Source organism: Sander lucioperca, chromosome 14 (genome assembly GCF_008315115.2).
Source record: "Sander lucioperca isolate FBNREF2018 chromosome 14, SLUC_FBN_1.2, whole genome shotgun sequence".
Classification (NCBI taxonomy): domain Eukaryota; kingdom Metazoa; phylum Chordata; class Actinopteri; order Perciformes; family Percidae; genus Sander; species Sander lucioperca.
Window position 1 is genome coordinate 25,276,352 of NC_050186.1, and position 16,864 is coordinate 25,293,215.

At 39.4% G+C, this 16,864-nt stretch overlaps 1 protein-coding gene across 2 annotated transcripts in view; it reads right to left on the minus strand.

Annotated features, from left to right (window-relative positions):
• The window catches only part of niban2a (niban apoptosis regulator 2a), a 42,388-nt gene that overhangs the window by 24,281 nt on the left and 1,243 nt on the right, over nt 1-16,864 (minus strand). For both annotated transcript variants that reach the window (XM_035991651.1, XM_031277552.2), the window contains 4 exons: nt 10,324-10,454; nt 6,718-6,846; nt 6,516-6,621; nt 5,853-6,020 (listed from right to left, as the gene is read on the minus strand). In XM_035991651.1, coding sequence (XP_035847544.1) covers nt 5,853-6,020; nt 6,516-6,621; nt 6,718-6,846; nt 10,324-10,454 — 534 coding nt within the window. The remainder of the gene's footprint in view (nt 1-5,852; nt 6,021-6,515; nt 6,622-6,717; nt 6,847-10,323; nt 10,455-16,864) is intronic.

The window sequence follows — 16,864 nt, forward strand, 5'->3', positions numbered from 1 at the left end:
TCATGATGAATCTAACCTCAGACGCGACACTATTACATCATTTTGTTTGGGCCTACTGGGTCCAATTTCAGTTATTATAACATTTTACTCAGGTTAATTATAGAGGTACAGGGACATGGTGACTCCACTCTGCAGAGCTTCACAACAGTTATTTGCTGAAGGTCAAGCATCCAGAGCAGTCAGATAGATTTTGCAGATCATCCTGGTTTAACTCTATGGTGCGAACATTCACTCTGCCACGTTGACCAATCAGATGGGCTGCAGCTTCGCGTTGTGCAGAATTCTGCGATGAGGTCACACGTTAACTGAGCTTATTAACAGGATGCTTTGCAAATCATCGTGTTAAGGCGATGCAAAGCAGCAGCTGATCATTTTATTGGAGCGCTATTGAGGATAAAACAACACACGCTTTAGTGGATTCAAATAGATCTTCAGTGTGTCAGTGTGAACATTTAACTTGTGGTTTTGACTTATCAAAGCCAGCTGAATAGTGCCAGTGTTCAGCTGATGAACTGCTTTGCATGAAGCTTCCGTGCTCCTAGCAGTTTATTCTTTATGGGCACGGCAGTATTTTCTCTACCACGACTGACGTGCTCTGTAAGATTCAGAAGTGTCACTCTAGTGTTTTAGGCAACCTGTGCAAAGTCTCAGATGCCATACAGAATAGCTAGTCATTTAATATTTAGTGTTAATTTCAACATTTTAAAATTTGCCCTGCTGTGTGTGTGTGTGTGTGTGTGTGTGTGTGTGTGTGTGTGTGTGTGTGTGTGTGTGTGTGTGTGTGTGTGTGTGTGTGTGTGTGTGTGTGTGTGTGTGTGTGTGTGTGAGTCCAATGAGTAAATGAAACTGCAGAAAGGCCAGGGGTGAGGCTGTAAAATCATTTATTACCCCTAGGAAATGTCTTTTTCCGGTTCTGGTTTTCCTCAAAACACCGACATGGCAGAGGTGAGACTGGGCGTGTCAACACAGGCCAAAAACTGTAAAGCCAGTCCACTCACATCTGATCTGGAATGTACAGCAGGGACTCTAGCGTTTACTGAGCATGCCCGAACAGGTAGTGTTGTTAAGTAACAGTTGAGCTTGACTGGATACAGACAGAAAATGTGTGCACTAAAGTGAGTGTTAAGCTTTTAATACATTTGCCACATAACCCAAACTTTACTAAACTGAAAAAAGCCCCTGTTTTTGTTGGCTCCACTAACTTTTGGGCTTGCATGGGTTGAAACTACGGCTAATACTGTTGACACACAGCTGCTAGCATTGTCATGTGTGGTTAAGGATAACACTTTGAATTCAAGCTACATTGGCATGATAGTTGGCTTAGTGCTAAACAAGGTTGAATCAGGTTGGGCAACTTTGTGAGCCTGGTGATGAGCTTAGAGCCAGCGTGTTGTTTCATTCCATAGGAAGTTTAGTTGTATTGTTCGTGATACAGGATTGTTTAGACTTTAACTTACAGTGGAAAAGACAAACTATAGTGCATGCTTGCTTGCATCTCTCTGTAGGTGCTGTGTAATTTAATTCAGCTGACTTGATGATTACAATGACTCCTTGTGATGACTCCTGCTTGATGATGATCCATCCTATCACCTAAAGCAAAATAACAATTTAAATGTAACCATACATTGGCTTTCATATGAGGAAAGATGTTGGAGCCTCAAAGCTCAAACAACACAAACAGTTTTATAACCATGTGTGCACACCCATCGGCATGATGTAAAACCAAATACAAATACTTAAATTAGGGTCAGCTAAGGTAAAGCCTAGTCCTTGTGGATCAAATCTACCATGTACTAAATAATATTGTTGATGTTATCACTTCCATATGTTAGTATTTAGCATTCATTATTCCCCAAAGCTAAATAATCTGTTTGAACTTTGGTTAAAAGTATTTATTGACCCGATATGGTTAATATGTCATAGTCATAATAATTATAGTATTATTATTAACCAAGAGGGCATATCTTGGTGCCATAATGTAAATATGTTGTCATGGTTAGGATATTGTCTGTAGCAAATGTAACAATGTGGATTTATTTACAATAATAATTAGGGCTGAACGATTTTGGAAAATGATCTAATTGTGATTTTTTTTTTTTCTTCACCAATATTGCGATTGCGATTTAATATGCGATTATTTTTTAAGCTCTTTGTCTTCTGTATTATTCAACAAAGACGAACAATAAATCATTGTATAGTATGAACAACACAAGATTAGATATATTAAACAAACTGTTCTTTCCTGGAGGCCAGGCCTGTATGTGATGATGAAATAAGGTGATGCATGAATTTATATGAATGACATCTTTTATTTAACTACTTCAATCACAGTACTATATTGAGCACTGACCAAGCCAGGTTTAAACATTTATATGAAAGTCAGAAACAAATCACACAAACTAAAGTGCAGATTGCAGAAATATAAAAACAAATATGTGGCTTTACCACACTTAGTAGTATTTAGATTATTACTATACTGTAATAAACATATGTAAACATGTGGATTGCACTTTTTAAACACCGTCTTTGAACTTTACCAGACAGTTAAATAAGTTTAAAAAAAATATATATATATATATATATATATTACTGATCTCCAGTCAGTAACAAAACAAAAATGCAGAAAATAAAAGGAGATAAATATCTGCCTGTACCTCTTTGGTAACTCAAAGTTAAATGTAATCACTGTCTGAACATTAATATCTAAATATTAATCATAATTATCTCTAGTCAGTAACCGCAACACACAACGCAGACTAAAGTGCAGTGAGTATGGCACTACCAGCCATAGTGATCCTGATCACACAGGAAGCAATTTCTCACCATTAGCCACTCCCGCTCCGATCCAGCTCCGGTCAGTGTACTTCATACTCGCGTCAAATCTATCACCAAATCCGCCTTTATTCATCTTAAAAACATCTCCTGATTCCGGCCATCGCTCTCTGACTCTGAAAAGTCGCTATATAAATTATAAATTATTATTATTATTATTATTATTATTATTATTATTATTATTATTATTATTATTATTATTACTGTATGGTTCTCAGTAGCTGACAGGTTTTTTTGCTAGGAAAACCAGCATATCCACTTTTGCTGGTTTTGATGACGAGCGAGTGCAAGTCACTGTATTCCCTCCGGTGCTAAACAGACGCTCTGTGTAGTCGTGAAGCCAGGCTTGGTGACCGGCATCATGTCTTTGGCGATAAACTCCGTTACTGCTTGAGTAATTTCCTTGTCCTGCTTACTTGACAAACTAGTGTTCGGCATTTAAACCATGCAACTGTCGTAGATGGCTTTGTGTTTTTTTTTTTTTTTTTTTAAAGTGCTGATACAGGTTCGTAGTGTTACCCCCGTGAGGTAGCAACATTAGCAAAACAGGTTTTGCACAATACCTGAAGCTGCGCATTTTTAAACTCACTTTTTAAACCAAAATAGTCCCACACAAGTGACATACTGTTCCTATTTGGTACTTATGTTTCTGTCGAGCCTGAGGCCATTGTACAACAGGTCAAGGTACAGCGTAGCGTTAGCGTGCCAAGTTGATGCTTTCTCTGCGGAGTGCAGACATAGACAGTATATAAGAATGGACCAACAGATCCCGTTGCTCTGGACGGAGACCAGTGAAGGATATTAGAAGCACTTTTCCGGTGAGTGCTGAGCGTTACTGCGCAGCCTCCAACTGAGAGAGACGACATAAATGTGCCGTGAGCAACGTGTCTGAAAGTTGGAAGTCTTCTGGTAGCTGTGCCAAGAGAAATCTCAATCATTCCCAATTTTGCAAAGACGGAGAGCGTAGGTATATCTAAGGAGATAACATAGGCACAGGCTAATTATTGCTAACTAAAATGCTAGTTAACATTAGTAATTAAACTTAAACAGCTAGTGTAAGTCGAAACTGCCTGCGAGCTTCTCCTGTACTATACGGTAATTCCTCTACTATGCGACAGTAAGTCGCGTGGTTATGACACAATCGTTAGCATATTTTTACAAAAACGTCTGCTACGGAGCCATAACGTGAGGTACAAGGTAATGGAGCCTTTTTTGTATTGTCGTGTTTCTTTAGAAATAAACAATGGACAAATAGAGTCTTTAAACGCTTCAGATGTAAAGTTATTCGCTGTCAAAATGACGTCAAAATGAATGGCAGTCAATGAAATGCTAACGGGGGGTGATCGCTTTGTAGCATCAAAATGGCGCCATAGGAGGTTCGAGCTCTGAAGCGAAGCTTACCCCCTTGAGTGCAGACTGCTTTGCTCTCGCGAGTCACATGACCAAATCGCTGCCTTCGCGATTAGGAAATCACATTTTAACATATCGCGATATTATTGCAAATGCGATTATTCGTTCAGCCCTAATAATAATATGTAATACATATATGTATCTTAGATTTGAAGATCCCTGTAATAGGAAAAACTGGAAAATGAATATAGCCAGTAATGTTTTAGCTTTACCTGTAGGCTGTTTGTAAATAAATACTTCATAGATATGATCATAAGTTCATAATTTGTATGAGGACCTTTATGAATAATCTATGTTTGATCTACAGTCTCTGTCAACAACACCTGCCTTTGCAGCCAGCAGGATCCAAACAAGCCTGATCCTGTTCACTGCAGCAGTTTGTTTGTTATTGAATCTCTGTAGTTTTGTATCTTTATCTCAACTTTCCCACGGTTCTTGCTCATTCTGATTCTTTCTGTCTTAACTCTAAGTATAGCACAATGAATGAGGACACAGAGACACGCACACACGCACACACGCATGCATGCATGCAATCACGCACAAAACCACAAAATTTGAAACTTGACTCTCCTCATATGAAGGCAGCTAATGGACTACATTGTACTGCTAAATTTAAATACACATGCCAATTTCAGCTTGGTAATAATTTTCAGTCAACATGCCATGTGACACACAAGGTTTGGAAGCAGGCCAATCATATCACTTTAAAGTATTTTACAAAAAGCCGCTCTAAGTTGTTGTGCCCAGCCGAGAGATGCAGTATGACGACAGTGTGACCAAAAAATGGATGACATTATGTTTGCACATCCTCAGGCATGTCTCTGCTGTCTGTCGTAAAACAATGACACATGAGTCATGGCATCACAAAAAGAAACCTCAATAATAACAGATCAAGACTAGTTCTCCACCCTAATAAAACAAACATCCTCCACCAAATGCAAAACGCACCGCAGTATCCTCCAAAATACCATTTTTTATTTTTTTCTGAAACAAATAGAGAGTAGAGTTTGCATTAACAGCAAACAGCAGAAACGGCTGATTAAAAAAAAAAAAGCTTCTCACTAAATATGATCAGAGGAGAAACAAAAAAATCGTATAGCCTCAAATATAGCCTAAGTCTGGTTATCTCTTCAGCTGAGTAAATGAAGTCCCTGCCCTCTATTTGAGTGATGCAGAGTGTCTGTCTGGGCTGTAAAATCTGTAACATTTGGTGCTCTGATCCAACGACAACAACATGTCACGCTGTAACCAAGACTAATTCAAAAAAGAAAGATCATTCCTGCAGCATCTCACATTCAAAGATCATCCAGCTCACTCAAATGGCATGTACAGGCTTCACACTGTGACACACACACACACCCTCTTCTGAACCGCCGACAAAGGCAGAGAGGCAGAGAGAGGCGCTGCTGCCATTCAAATAATGTAGGCTACATGTACTGTAAGCTCTGGACAACTGAATTTAGCAATTTATCATCTCCTGTGCTTATCACAGTTTTCAATTAATAATCAGAATTCCAGTAATTTAACACTGCCAAGGCACCTTTCTTAGTAGTATTACTGTTCCACTTAGTAGAAGGGAAGTCATTGTGTGTTTGTTTGTGTATTGTTACCATTGTTACGGTGTCTGACGCAGTCCTGCAGCACTGCGTGCCACTTGTTCTGCTCCTTCTCTGTCATCACACAGAAGTAGTGGTGGCGGGCGTACGGGTGCCACAGGATGAGAGGGAACTGGGACGCACACTTGATAAACGGAGTACTGCTCGCTTTGGCCTTGATACCTACAACAGGTCACATAACAGAACGAAATGAGAAACTATAAGACATAGGAAGCGCTTTACAGACAGATAAGGAAAATGCAAAAACAATTATAAAAAAACAGGTGCATTGGGGACTAAATATATAAAAAGGAGTTATGTAAAATATCTTATTTAAAAAAAAAAATGGAAATGAAACAATGGCAGATTTTGCCCACTTTCAGTCTTGACTCTTGTCCCGTTGTAATGCATTTAATAAGGTGACACTTGGATAAAACAAGTATTCCTTTTGTTCATTTTTAATTCCAGTTTACTTGAAATCATTTATTTGGATGGGTTTTTCAAAACAATATATATTAATATTGATAATGCCTAGCCAAAAAGTCAACTTATGTAAAAGTAAAACAAGTGCAGTCAGACTACACTATGTCAGCTATTTTTAGCCGTGTTTTTTATTTGTTATATATTGTCATATTTACAGTATGTATTCGTTATTATCTTTGCCTGTCCTTTTCCTACCTGGCAGGCTGGTATTTATTAGCTCGGTGTATTCCTCCATGGAGGTGAGGGCCTTATACCCAGCGCAGTTGATTGTTACTTTTGGGTGAAGGCCCCGATCGTGTGCCTGTTGGAGAAATGGCAAACGCACCAAGCCGTTGTAACACAAATACTCAAATCACCAAATCGGACAACCATTTAGTCGAGTAAGAAGTGCACTTACTGTTTTGCTCTCATAGAGGCTGATGGTGTAGCTGTTTGGCACAGACACAAAGCGACTCCTCCACTTCCGATTCTCCTCCAGATACTGAAACAAACTCCCTGAAAAGATGGACCGGCCTGCCAGAGGGTCCTGAAAAATCCCAGAGACACGACTTAGCGCTAAAGCATAATGCATTGTGATATTTTACGTATCATTGCATCTTGTGATACAAAAATTATGCATGTAGAATTTGTATTAATGGAGATCTTTCATTAAAATGAGATTTCATTACTCTAACAATAAAAAAAAAAAAAAAAAAATCTCCCTGAACTACTGAAGGATACACACCACCCACTTTGTTTTTTTTCAGATTTCCTGTCTTAGATCAAATAATACTGTAACTGAGGCCGCTCAAAGAGGAAGGAAAGAACGAAGGAGACAGGCGGAAGTGGCAGAGCTAAAACAGGGTTCTTGTGTTAGAGAACAGATTTGCAGCTGTTTGTCTGTTGGAAGCTGTTAACTTATCTGTAGATTTTGTGTGCATGTGTGACGGGGTCACTTGTTCCTATGTCGGGGCAGAGCAGAAAGAAAGTGATGATCCTTTACAATATTGTGTGAGTTGTATTCCCTATGCCTGCAGTTCCCAGGGGATACGTGGAAAGACCGTAGCATAGCTGAACTAATTAGAAAAAATTGAAATTATGATTTGATTGGAAGAATATATTAACCCGAAGTCAACCGTAAGACCTGTACACTACAGGTTGCAGTTATGTAAGAGTGTGAAAACTAGTTAGCAAGCGAGCACAGAAGTTTAGCTAAAAGTAATGAATAAATGGTAGAAATAACTAGTTGAGAGTAATGACTAAACAGTCTAAATCAGGGGTCTCCAATGTTTTTTTAAGCCAAGGACACCCCTTAACTGAAAGAGATGGAGCAGGGACCCCCTACTACATATTAAAAAAAAGTTGCATATTAAACTAAGCCTACAAAAATGTGTAAGGCGGCCTTACGCCTTTATACATACCTTTTTGGTGCATAGAATACTAAGCTATTAAAATAATAATTGTTGGTATGATTTTATAAATTGTGTTTTAATGTTAAACACACATGTGGCAGAGTCAGAGTCCTTAGGATTAACTGTATCTGCGGATGGCTACCTTAGTGACTACCTTACCTATCGGCCAGTAAGTCTTTCATCAGTGGGGCTTTTTCACAAATAGGTGGATTTTTGATTTATGATGATTTATAATAATTTGGTGGCCCACCTGCAGTAACTCTGAGGACCCCCTAGGGGTCCCAGCCCCCTGTTGAAGATCTCTGGTCTAAATGATTATCTAAAAGATAAAAGTAATGTAGAAACGGTTAAAATAGCTAAAAGTTGAAATCGTTATAGCTAAAAGTAATGGCTTAAAGTAACGTTATTGGATATATGGTTGAAGCATTCAGCTTCACTCCAAGTAGTAGTAGCCTAGAAGGCTAGTAGTAGTAGGATTGCTGACCAAACCAACCTTAATATTAACAGTGCAATTTTATGAAATAATTAACAATATCCACTTTTAAATAATGAATAGTGTTATACATTTGGAACATACACTCACCTAAAGGATTATTAGGAACACCATACTAATACCGTGTTTGACCCTATCCTATCAATATGGGCCAACATTTCTAGAGAATGCTTCCAGCACCTTGTTGAATCAATGACACAAAGAATTAAGGCAGTTCTGAAGGCGAAATGGATTCCCCACACCATTACATCACCACCAGCCTGCCCAGTGATAACAAGGCATGACGGATCCATGTTCTCATTTTGTTTACGCCAAAATCTGACTCTACCATCTGAATGTCTCAACAGTAATCGAGACTCATTTTCCTATTTTTAGTGGAGATGAGTGGTACCCGGTGGGGTCTTCTGCTGGTGTAGCCCATCCGCCTCAAGGTTGTGTGTGTTGTGGCTTCATAAATGCTTTGCTGCATACCTCGGTTGTAACAAGTGGTTATTTGAGTCAGAGTTGATCTTCTATCAGCTTGAATCGGTCGGCCCATTCTCCTCTGACCTCTAGCATCAACAAGGCATTTTCGCCCCCAGGACTGCAGCATACTGGATATTTTTCCTTTTTCAGACCATTCTTTGTAAACCCTAGAAATGGTTGTGCGTGAAAATCCCAGTAACTGAGCAGATTGGGAAATACTCAAACCAACCCGTCTGGCACCAACAACCATGCCACGCTCAAAGTGGCTTAGATCACCTTTCGTTCCCATTCTGACATTCAGTTTGGAGTTCAGGGGATTGTCTAGACCTGGACGACACCCCTAAATGCATTGAAGCAGCTGCCATGTGATTGGTTGATTAGATAATTGCATTAACGAGAAATCTTACAGGTGTTCCTAATAATCCTTTAGGTGAGTGTATATTGTGAATTGATGACGGGGTACGCAAGTTTATCTGACCAGGGCTATGGGGGTTAGGTACCTCAGACCAAAAAGGATGGGAACCTCTGAGTTAGACCACAGGCTAATGTAAGTAAAATAATACAGCTTTACTGTTTCGATTTTTATTTTCACTTAAAACATTGAGATTATTGTAAGGATGCAATCAGTTTAAACTTTATTTCATTTGGATTTTACTGACTGTACTTATGCACCCAGAAGTATGTTTTTTGCTGTTAGGGCACAGTGATTACAGAAATGTTTGATCAGCTCAGTGCTTTCAGTTAAAAACAAAAAAACTTGAAAATAGGGAGAACATGCAAATTAGGTGCTGATAATGCATCCCTCTACAGTAAATAAGTAAAAAGCAAGAGGTAAAACTACACTGTTAATGGTGCAAATTGTATATTTCTAATACAAATTTCAGAGAGATTTTTGTACTATTGCATATTATAGGATATGTTTAGTTCTATATTTTTACATCATAAAAGTCAACATGGATAAATAAGCAGATTAGAAAAAAGGAGCCCTAGAGTTTCTTGTGTGTGTGTGCATGTCTGTGTTTGCAAAGGGCTAATTCACATATGCATAATTTTGCACTTATGTCATCAGCACACACAAGCAGCTGTCCTCCACATAGTGAAGAGAGTAGATGAACTGCCATTATAGCATTCCAAACAGCATCTCTGTTCATGTGTGAAATGCGCTCCACTTCCCCTTCAGTGATTGAAAATGTGAACAAAAGTGGGACCTTCAGTACATTCAGTAACCAAAAAGATGAGAGCAATTCAAGAAGTGGCAAAGCAGAGGCCTCGCTTGTTAGGTAATGTACTGGTACATAGACCCCAAGAATGAGTTGATTCATGCCTCACGTATAACATCGAGCTCTGTTTGCCTAAAAAAGCTTACATGGATGCAAGTTTGTGTTATGCATAAATAGTTTAGCTACAAACAATGGTGTGAATCTGTTCATCTTATACATCTTGTTAGTTAAATAATAATGCTGAGTAGCAAATTTTGATAATTAGAACCACATGTCTTGTTTACTCAATTTGCAAATTACACCAGGGTTAAAAACTAACAGCAAGATGCATGTTATATGTTCCGAAAATGACAAATATTAAAATCCAGAAACAGGTGGAAGCCACATAGTTACGTACAATAGTTTGTATTTTATAACTGCTAAAATGCACTTGCCTTCCTGTGAAGCAGCTGTGACTGCGTTCCTCCTCCTCCTTCTATCTCAAAGCGAACGCTGTTAAAGAGAGCGACTGAGTACTGCTGCTCAAACACATCACTGAACTCCTTCATCACATCTCTGGTTCGAGCTGCAGGAGGACACACAGACAGACATCAGGAAACATCCATACCACACAAACTTATCACACAAATGTGAAAAAGTGAAAAGAAGTTAATTTAGGTTCAAACATCACAAGTCATTGGAGAACAGATCAAGCACTTCAGTTCATTTTCAACAAGAAAGACTTGACAAAGTCTTGCAATTCTCCTGCGAAGGCCACAACCTTCATTGCCACTATCAGCTCTTTATGGAAAGTGCCACACAGTAAAATTTAAAGTGGGCAAGAAAACATAGTGACTCTTGTTCAGCACTCGACAAAGAGATACCTAACATGTATTATCAGCACTGTTCACTTTATAACAGCTGTCTTGTACAGTTCTGTCATCAGTAAAACTTTTGGTTGGCTTTTGCATAGATGTGCTCGAATGAAGGAATTCGTAGTCGACTAACACTCATTCAATTGTATCGACTAATCGATTAGTTGATTTAATCGACAGATCTGTAATCTGCATGTTTCTCTGCAAAGAGTCATGCAAAAGCACCACTTTATTTCTTGTGTTTACCAGAGATGTGCTCGTACGTTTCTTGGAAATAAGTCATTCAGCATGAAAAAAGCATAAAACATGACTAATCGACTAAAGAAATCTTAGTTGACTAAGACCAAAACGACCGATTAGTCAATCACCGGGCTTGGTTCGGGTATCCATCCTCTATTGTGGACTGTTGGTCAGACAAATCAAGTAGTTTGAAGACGTCACCTCGGAAGTTGTGGCCAGTATTTTTCAGTATTTTCAGACGTTTTATAGGCTAAGTGATCCATCGATGATGAAAATAATTGTTAGTTGCAGCCCTAGTTTAGAGTGACAAGTGTAGAGTCTCCCTACAGGTTGCAATGCTTTTAAATCAATGTTTTCCTTCTATTGCATAGATGCTTTCCAGAGCTTGACTTTCCTCCATGTCACCGCATCCTAATAAAGAGTCCAAGAACCTGCTGGTGGGAACATGAGCTTTTCCCACATTCCTGTGCTGAAAAAAAGAGTCAGTTTGCGAGACGATCAGCATTTTTGGCCGAGTCAGCAGCAGACAGTGTTGACTATTATCTGTTTATGGAAGGGACAACACAGGAAGGAGAGAGCCGGCATGTAGTGGGAGAGCAGGAAGGAAAGCTGACAGGACAGGATAGACAGGGAGAGAACGTAGTGGAGACAGAGGACAGGGACACACAAACTTATTAAAACACTGTCATACCAGGATGAGATGGGTGGGCAGGTTAGAGGAAACATAAAGGAAGATTGGGAGACAGCTAAAACAAAGACTCTTAAATCCATAGTTCTGTAGGGCTAGCTATTGAACCTTGATACTCTTTTGATACAGAACAAAATATCTCTGTAGAACCGTGTATTTTATACTGTCAGATTGCCTACTGAAAGTTGGCTTTGAATATCTAGTCAGATTTGTAATCTTGGTTTTTTTTATTCTTTGATCAGATATTTCCTGATATATATTTTTTCCTGGCATTTAGCTTTTCAACTTTTCAGGTTCTCGTGCGTCTACTGGCGTTTAGACAACATTTAACATTTGAGAAGTTTGGCTTCTTTTGGTGAATGATAAATGCTAGCGGTAAATCAAATGTAAATCGAAAAAAAGGATTGTTTTAGTATCGATTCCGAAAACCAGGTGCCGTATCTGCATTCGTATTTAAAAAAGCCCTACTGTTAAGGAATGTCTTATCATCTATTCTGGTTCACTCATTAACTGTTTAATACGGATATTTTGTCTACGGAGCCCCTGAATTCCCAAAACATGTTTGTTGTTATCTTGTTTGCACAAGATATTGATCTTATGCCAACTTTTCTCTTAATTTTGTCACTCTTTTTTTTATTTTTTTATTGTGGACGTGTTTGATAGAAACTCTCTCTATCCAGTGTAAATTGACTTACCACAAGATAAGTGCTGGCTAAAGGGGCTTCCATTCCAAATGTGCAGAGAGTCGGTACTTTCCACTGGTTGTCTTGCTGTGCCAAAGTCAGCAGACTGGATAATTATACATGGGAAGCCTTTTGGGCTCTTGAAAATGTGGAATTGGTAAGAAAGACCACATCATAAATCACCCACAAGTCAAACTGAGACTTCAGACACCCCATCAATAAGATGGTGCCCTAATTTGTTATGTGAATGAATTAACTGTAACACAGCCTAACAGATCTGGAAAAGATAACCTGGTGTCTCGACCACAAGCATTTTTAGACAGATTTTTACTCGCATGTCTCATGCAACCGATTGGCTCTCATTTCAATCTATGCAGTTGTCTGCAACGGCTTGTTGGAGGCTTACGTCTTAGCCCCGTCTCATGGGTGTAAACAGGACCTGAAGCGTTTATTTACGTTTCAGGTCTATTTTATTCAAACAATGCATGTGTAAACACGAGGTTGATGCTCAGTAAAAAGGCCAATAAAAAATATATATATATATATATTTATCTACATTTTGCAACCTAGGCAGAGCCTAGCAAATGCCAACTGAGAACATGTTTGACGTCCTGCCGACAATACGGAGGTTACGGCCAGATGGCTTGTAGCAACGGCCCCGCTATCTCCCACAAGACTCCCTACGGCACATGGTCGTATGCTTTCTCCCAAGTCTACAAAACACATGTAGACTGGATGAACAAACTCCCATGACCCCTCCAGTCCCCCCTTTAAAAAAATAAATAAAATAAATTGGGAGCCAACACTGAGGACCTTCTAAACTACCTAAGAGACCTCTGCCAGGTATATGGGTGAGGCTTTCCCTGAGTCTTTAAACTCTGCCTCCTCCATAGAGGATGTTTTTGTTGAGATCCGGAATACCTCAAAGTGCTCTTTCCACCGCTGGACAATATTCCCAGTCAGGTCAGCCGTTCTCCTCCCCTCCCTGAACCAAGCCCTGCTTTTTTCTTGATGAGAACTCCTCCCACACCCAGGTTTTTGCTTCAGCGACCACAGAAGCCATAGCCCTTCTAGCCTCCCGGTACCTGTCTGCTGCTTCAGGAGACCCCTGAGCCAACCAAGCCCAAAAAGCCTCCTCCTTCAGCTTGATGGCCTCCTTCTCAGGTTGCCGCCACAACAAGCATAAGAAATTCTTTCGGAATTTGGAGTTGAAAACCTCACGGACAGGGGCCTCAGCCAGACGTCCCCAGTTCATTCTCACTACACATTTGAGTTTACCAGGTCTTTCCGACAGTTTTCTTGCCCATCTGATCCAACTCTCCACCAGGTGGTGATCAGTGGACAGATCTGCTCCTTTCTGGACCCAAGTGGTCAAGACGTACGGCTGCAGATCTGATGACCAATCTTTGGCCTAAGATGTTCTGGTACGTAGTATCAGTAAATCATCCTTTGCTCAAACATGGTGTTTGTCGTGGCCAATCCATGACTAGCATAAAAGTCCAATAACAAAGCCCCACTAGGGTTCAGAGCGGGCAGGCCGAGGTTTCCCCATCATTGTCCACTTGAGCGTTGAAGTCAGCTGGGTAGCAGGCAGAGGCGAGGACCTAGGCGTGCTGACCCCTGGCAGAGGTACGGGAGGTGGATCGGTACCAACTAGACATAGTTGGGCTCACCTTTACTCGTAGCAGTGGGTCTGGAACCAAACTCCAGAAGAGGGGCTGGACTCTTTTTGACGGTATGACAGTTTCACTTGAATACTGTATACCTCTGTTGCCCAACTGCATAAACTGCTTCACATCTGACAGAAAAACTGAGATCAGTTTGTATTGAAGCAGCTGTGAGGAGTGTTTCACAAAGTAAGATTTTAGCCAAACAACTTTAAAGGGTCAGGTCAAAGTAAAATGCTTTAAGGATGTCTGAGATGTTGACATAAGCTGTCAGCGTCATTCATTCCCTGCCTTTACTTTTATTTAAAAGTCACAGTCTCGTTCTGTGACGCATATTTGAAAAACATCAAGATCTTCCTTATGGGTGAGTTTACTTAGCCTGTAGACAAGCAAGCACACAACCTTGTCTATAAAGTGCACACTGTGTCTGTGTTGTGTTGTCGCATGAGGGAGGAGAGATCATTTGAGAATGTGCTTGGGCAGCGCAGCTGAGGAAATAACCTTGTTGGGAGGTACACACTCACAACAAGACTCCCAATGCAGAAATGCTGAGTATTCTTCACTCACTCACTCCTGTCTTCCACACACTCACATGCACCATGAGCTTTTTCAATGGTAATGGCCATACAGGTCAAAGTACTCTTTAAAGGGCATGCCATTTGTTATGCTGTTGATATATTAAATCATACATGCAAAAAAGAGATCAAAAGATCTACAGGTAGATGGATAGAGATAACAGAAAGAGGGGGTGTGAGAGCCAAACAACAGTTTGATCTTATTCATTTTGTGACATGTTTCTACCTGCTTTACTTCTGCAGCTTCACTCATTATGTTCTCCTCCCCCTCCTCTTCTGACTCATCTCTTCACTTGTATCTTTTTCTCAGCCAGACTTATAAGCAGAAAACTGCACTTGCACTATTTTGGGTAATCTATTGCTGAAAACTTGAAACGACGGTGGCTCTGTATACAGTTGTTCGGCTGTTGAATGATGAATAGATTTTCCAAATAGACCAACTTTTGTCACCTGAGCCAGCTCCAAACACTGATGAAAAATATGAGAGGCAGTTTTAAACTCCCGATAAGCTACTAAGTGGACCTTTTGAGATGAGATTATTTTGTCACACACTGTTCCCAGGGTCAAAAGTAAACTTTCATGCTCGACACCTTTGGTTTACAGCTCTTTTCAGCTCATTCATTCCATTCATTCCATTCTATGTCATTTAGCTGACGCTTTTATCCAAAGCGACTTACAATTGCTATATATATCAGAGGTCGCACACCTCTGGAGCAACTATGGGTTAAGTGTCTTGCTCAGGGGCACATTGGTTGATGTATCACAGTGGGAATTGAACCCGGATCTCCCACACCAAAGGTATGTGTCATATCCACTGCGCCATCACCACCCTGCGCCATCACCATTCTGAGGATATAGTGAGGATAGAGCTGTAACCGTTCCAGATTTTTCTGTACAACTAATTGTCTCAGAAATAATTGTAATTAACAATATAATTGTCTATTTTAGTCAAATTAAAAAAAAAAAAATTTATTTATTACTTTTATTAAACAAATTAGAGTTTTAAATGAATTCAGGACACATCTTTTGGGTATATCACTGTTATGTGAGCCAGATAATGTAATAACACTGGCACACAGCCTATAAAGTAAAGAACGCCTCTTTAGTTTTAACATTTTTTTAGTCTGATCAATAATCACTTATATAATTACAATTTGGCATATCCAAACAAAGTCAACAATTACCATCAACAGTCATACCTTAGGACCTTAGCTAATGTTGCCAATTAATTGCGGTTAAACAAAGAAACCGCGATTACATAAAAATATTGACAATTAGACTATTATGTAATAATTGTTAGAGGCCTAAGTGAGGATGACGCCAGATAAGGGCATTGCATTATAAGGCTGCAAAAATGTGTATTCTATATCTATGAATTCATTATTTCATTAAAGCTTTAGTGCGTAACTTTTTTTTTTAAGACTATCAGCTCCACACAACTCGATCTGTATTTCTCAGTATGGCTATGTTCAGAAACTGGTGTCGTCTGTCGACTTTCGCACGCAGAAAATCGAGTGAAGATAATAATAATAATAATAATAATAATAATAATAATAATAACAATAATAATAACAATAATAATAATAATAATAATAAGGAACTGCGTAGAGGAAGGGTGGGGGTGTTGCACGATCACAGAAGGCTTGTATCATTTAGCTGCGCTGACAGTTTTGTTGTCATTACTTAGAATTCCTCATGGGGGAAGCAGAAACTACGCACTCTAGCTTTAATAATTCATTTTCACATTTTGTGAAAATGTTGAGAAAAATCACAAATATTACCCTCAGCCCAAGGTGAAGTCTTCGAATGGCTTGTTTTGTCTGATCAACAATCCAAAAGTCAAAGATTTTCTATATGTAATGGTTTAAAACGGAGAAAAGCAGCATGTAAATATTCAGATTTGTCGTTTGTGGCGTAAACGATCATGAAGTGTGTTGTTGTATTTTTTGAATTGTTTCAGCAAAACCACACTCAGTCTCACAATCTCTTTAGAGCCTCAGTAATAAACATACAGAACAGATGTAAACCACCACAAGAGCCAGCTGCTAACAATGTCATTCTTACTATTTTAAACTATTTCTGAGAGTATTTCTCTTTCGGGTTCGCAAGAAACTGCAACAACAAACAAACTTGAGTGTCTGGACCTCAAGAACGTAATCTTTGGTTTCCAGAAGTGGTTTCCTCGTGCCAGTGTGCCTGCCAGCATACGCACACAAACACAATAACCCTGAAAGAGCCTTAAATGATTCGAAAACAACAGTTTCTGCA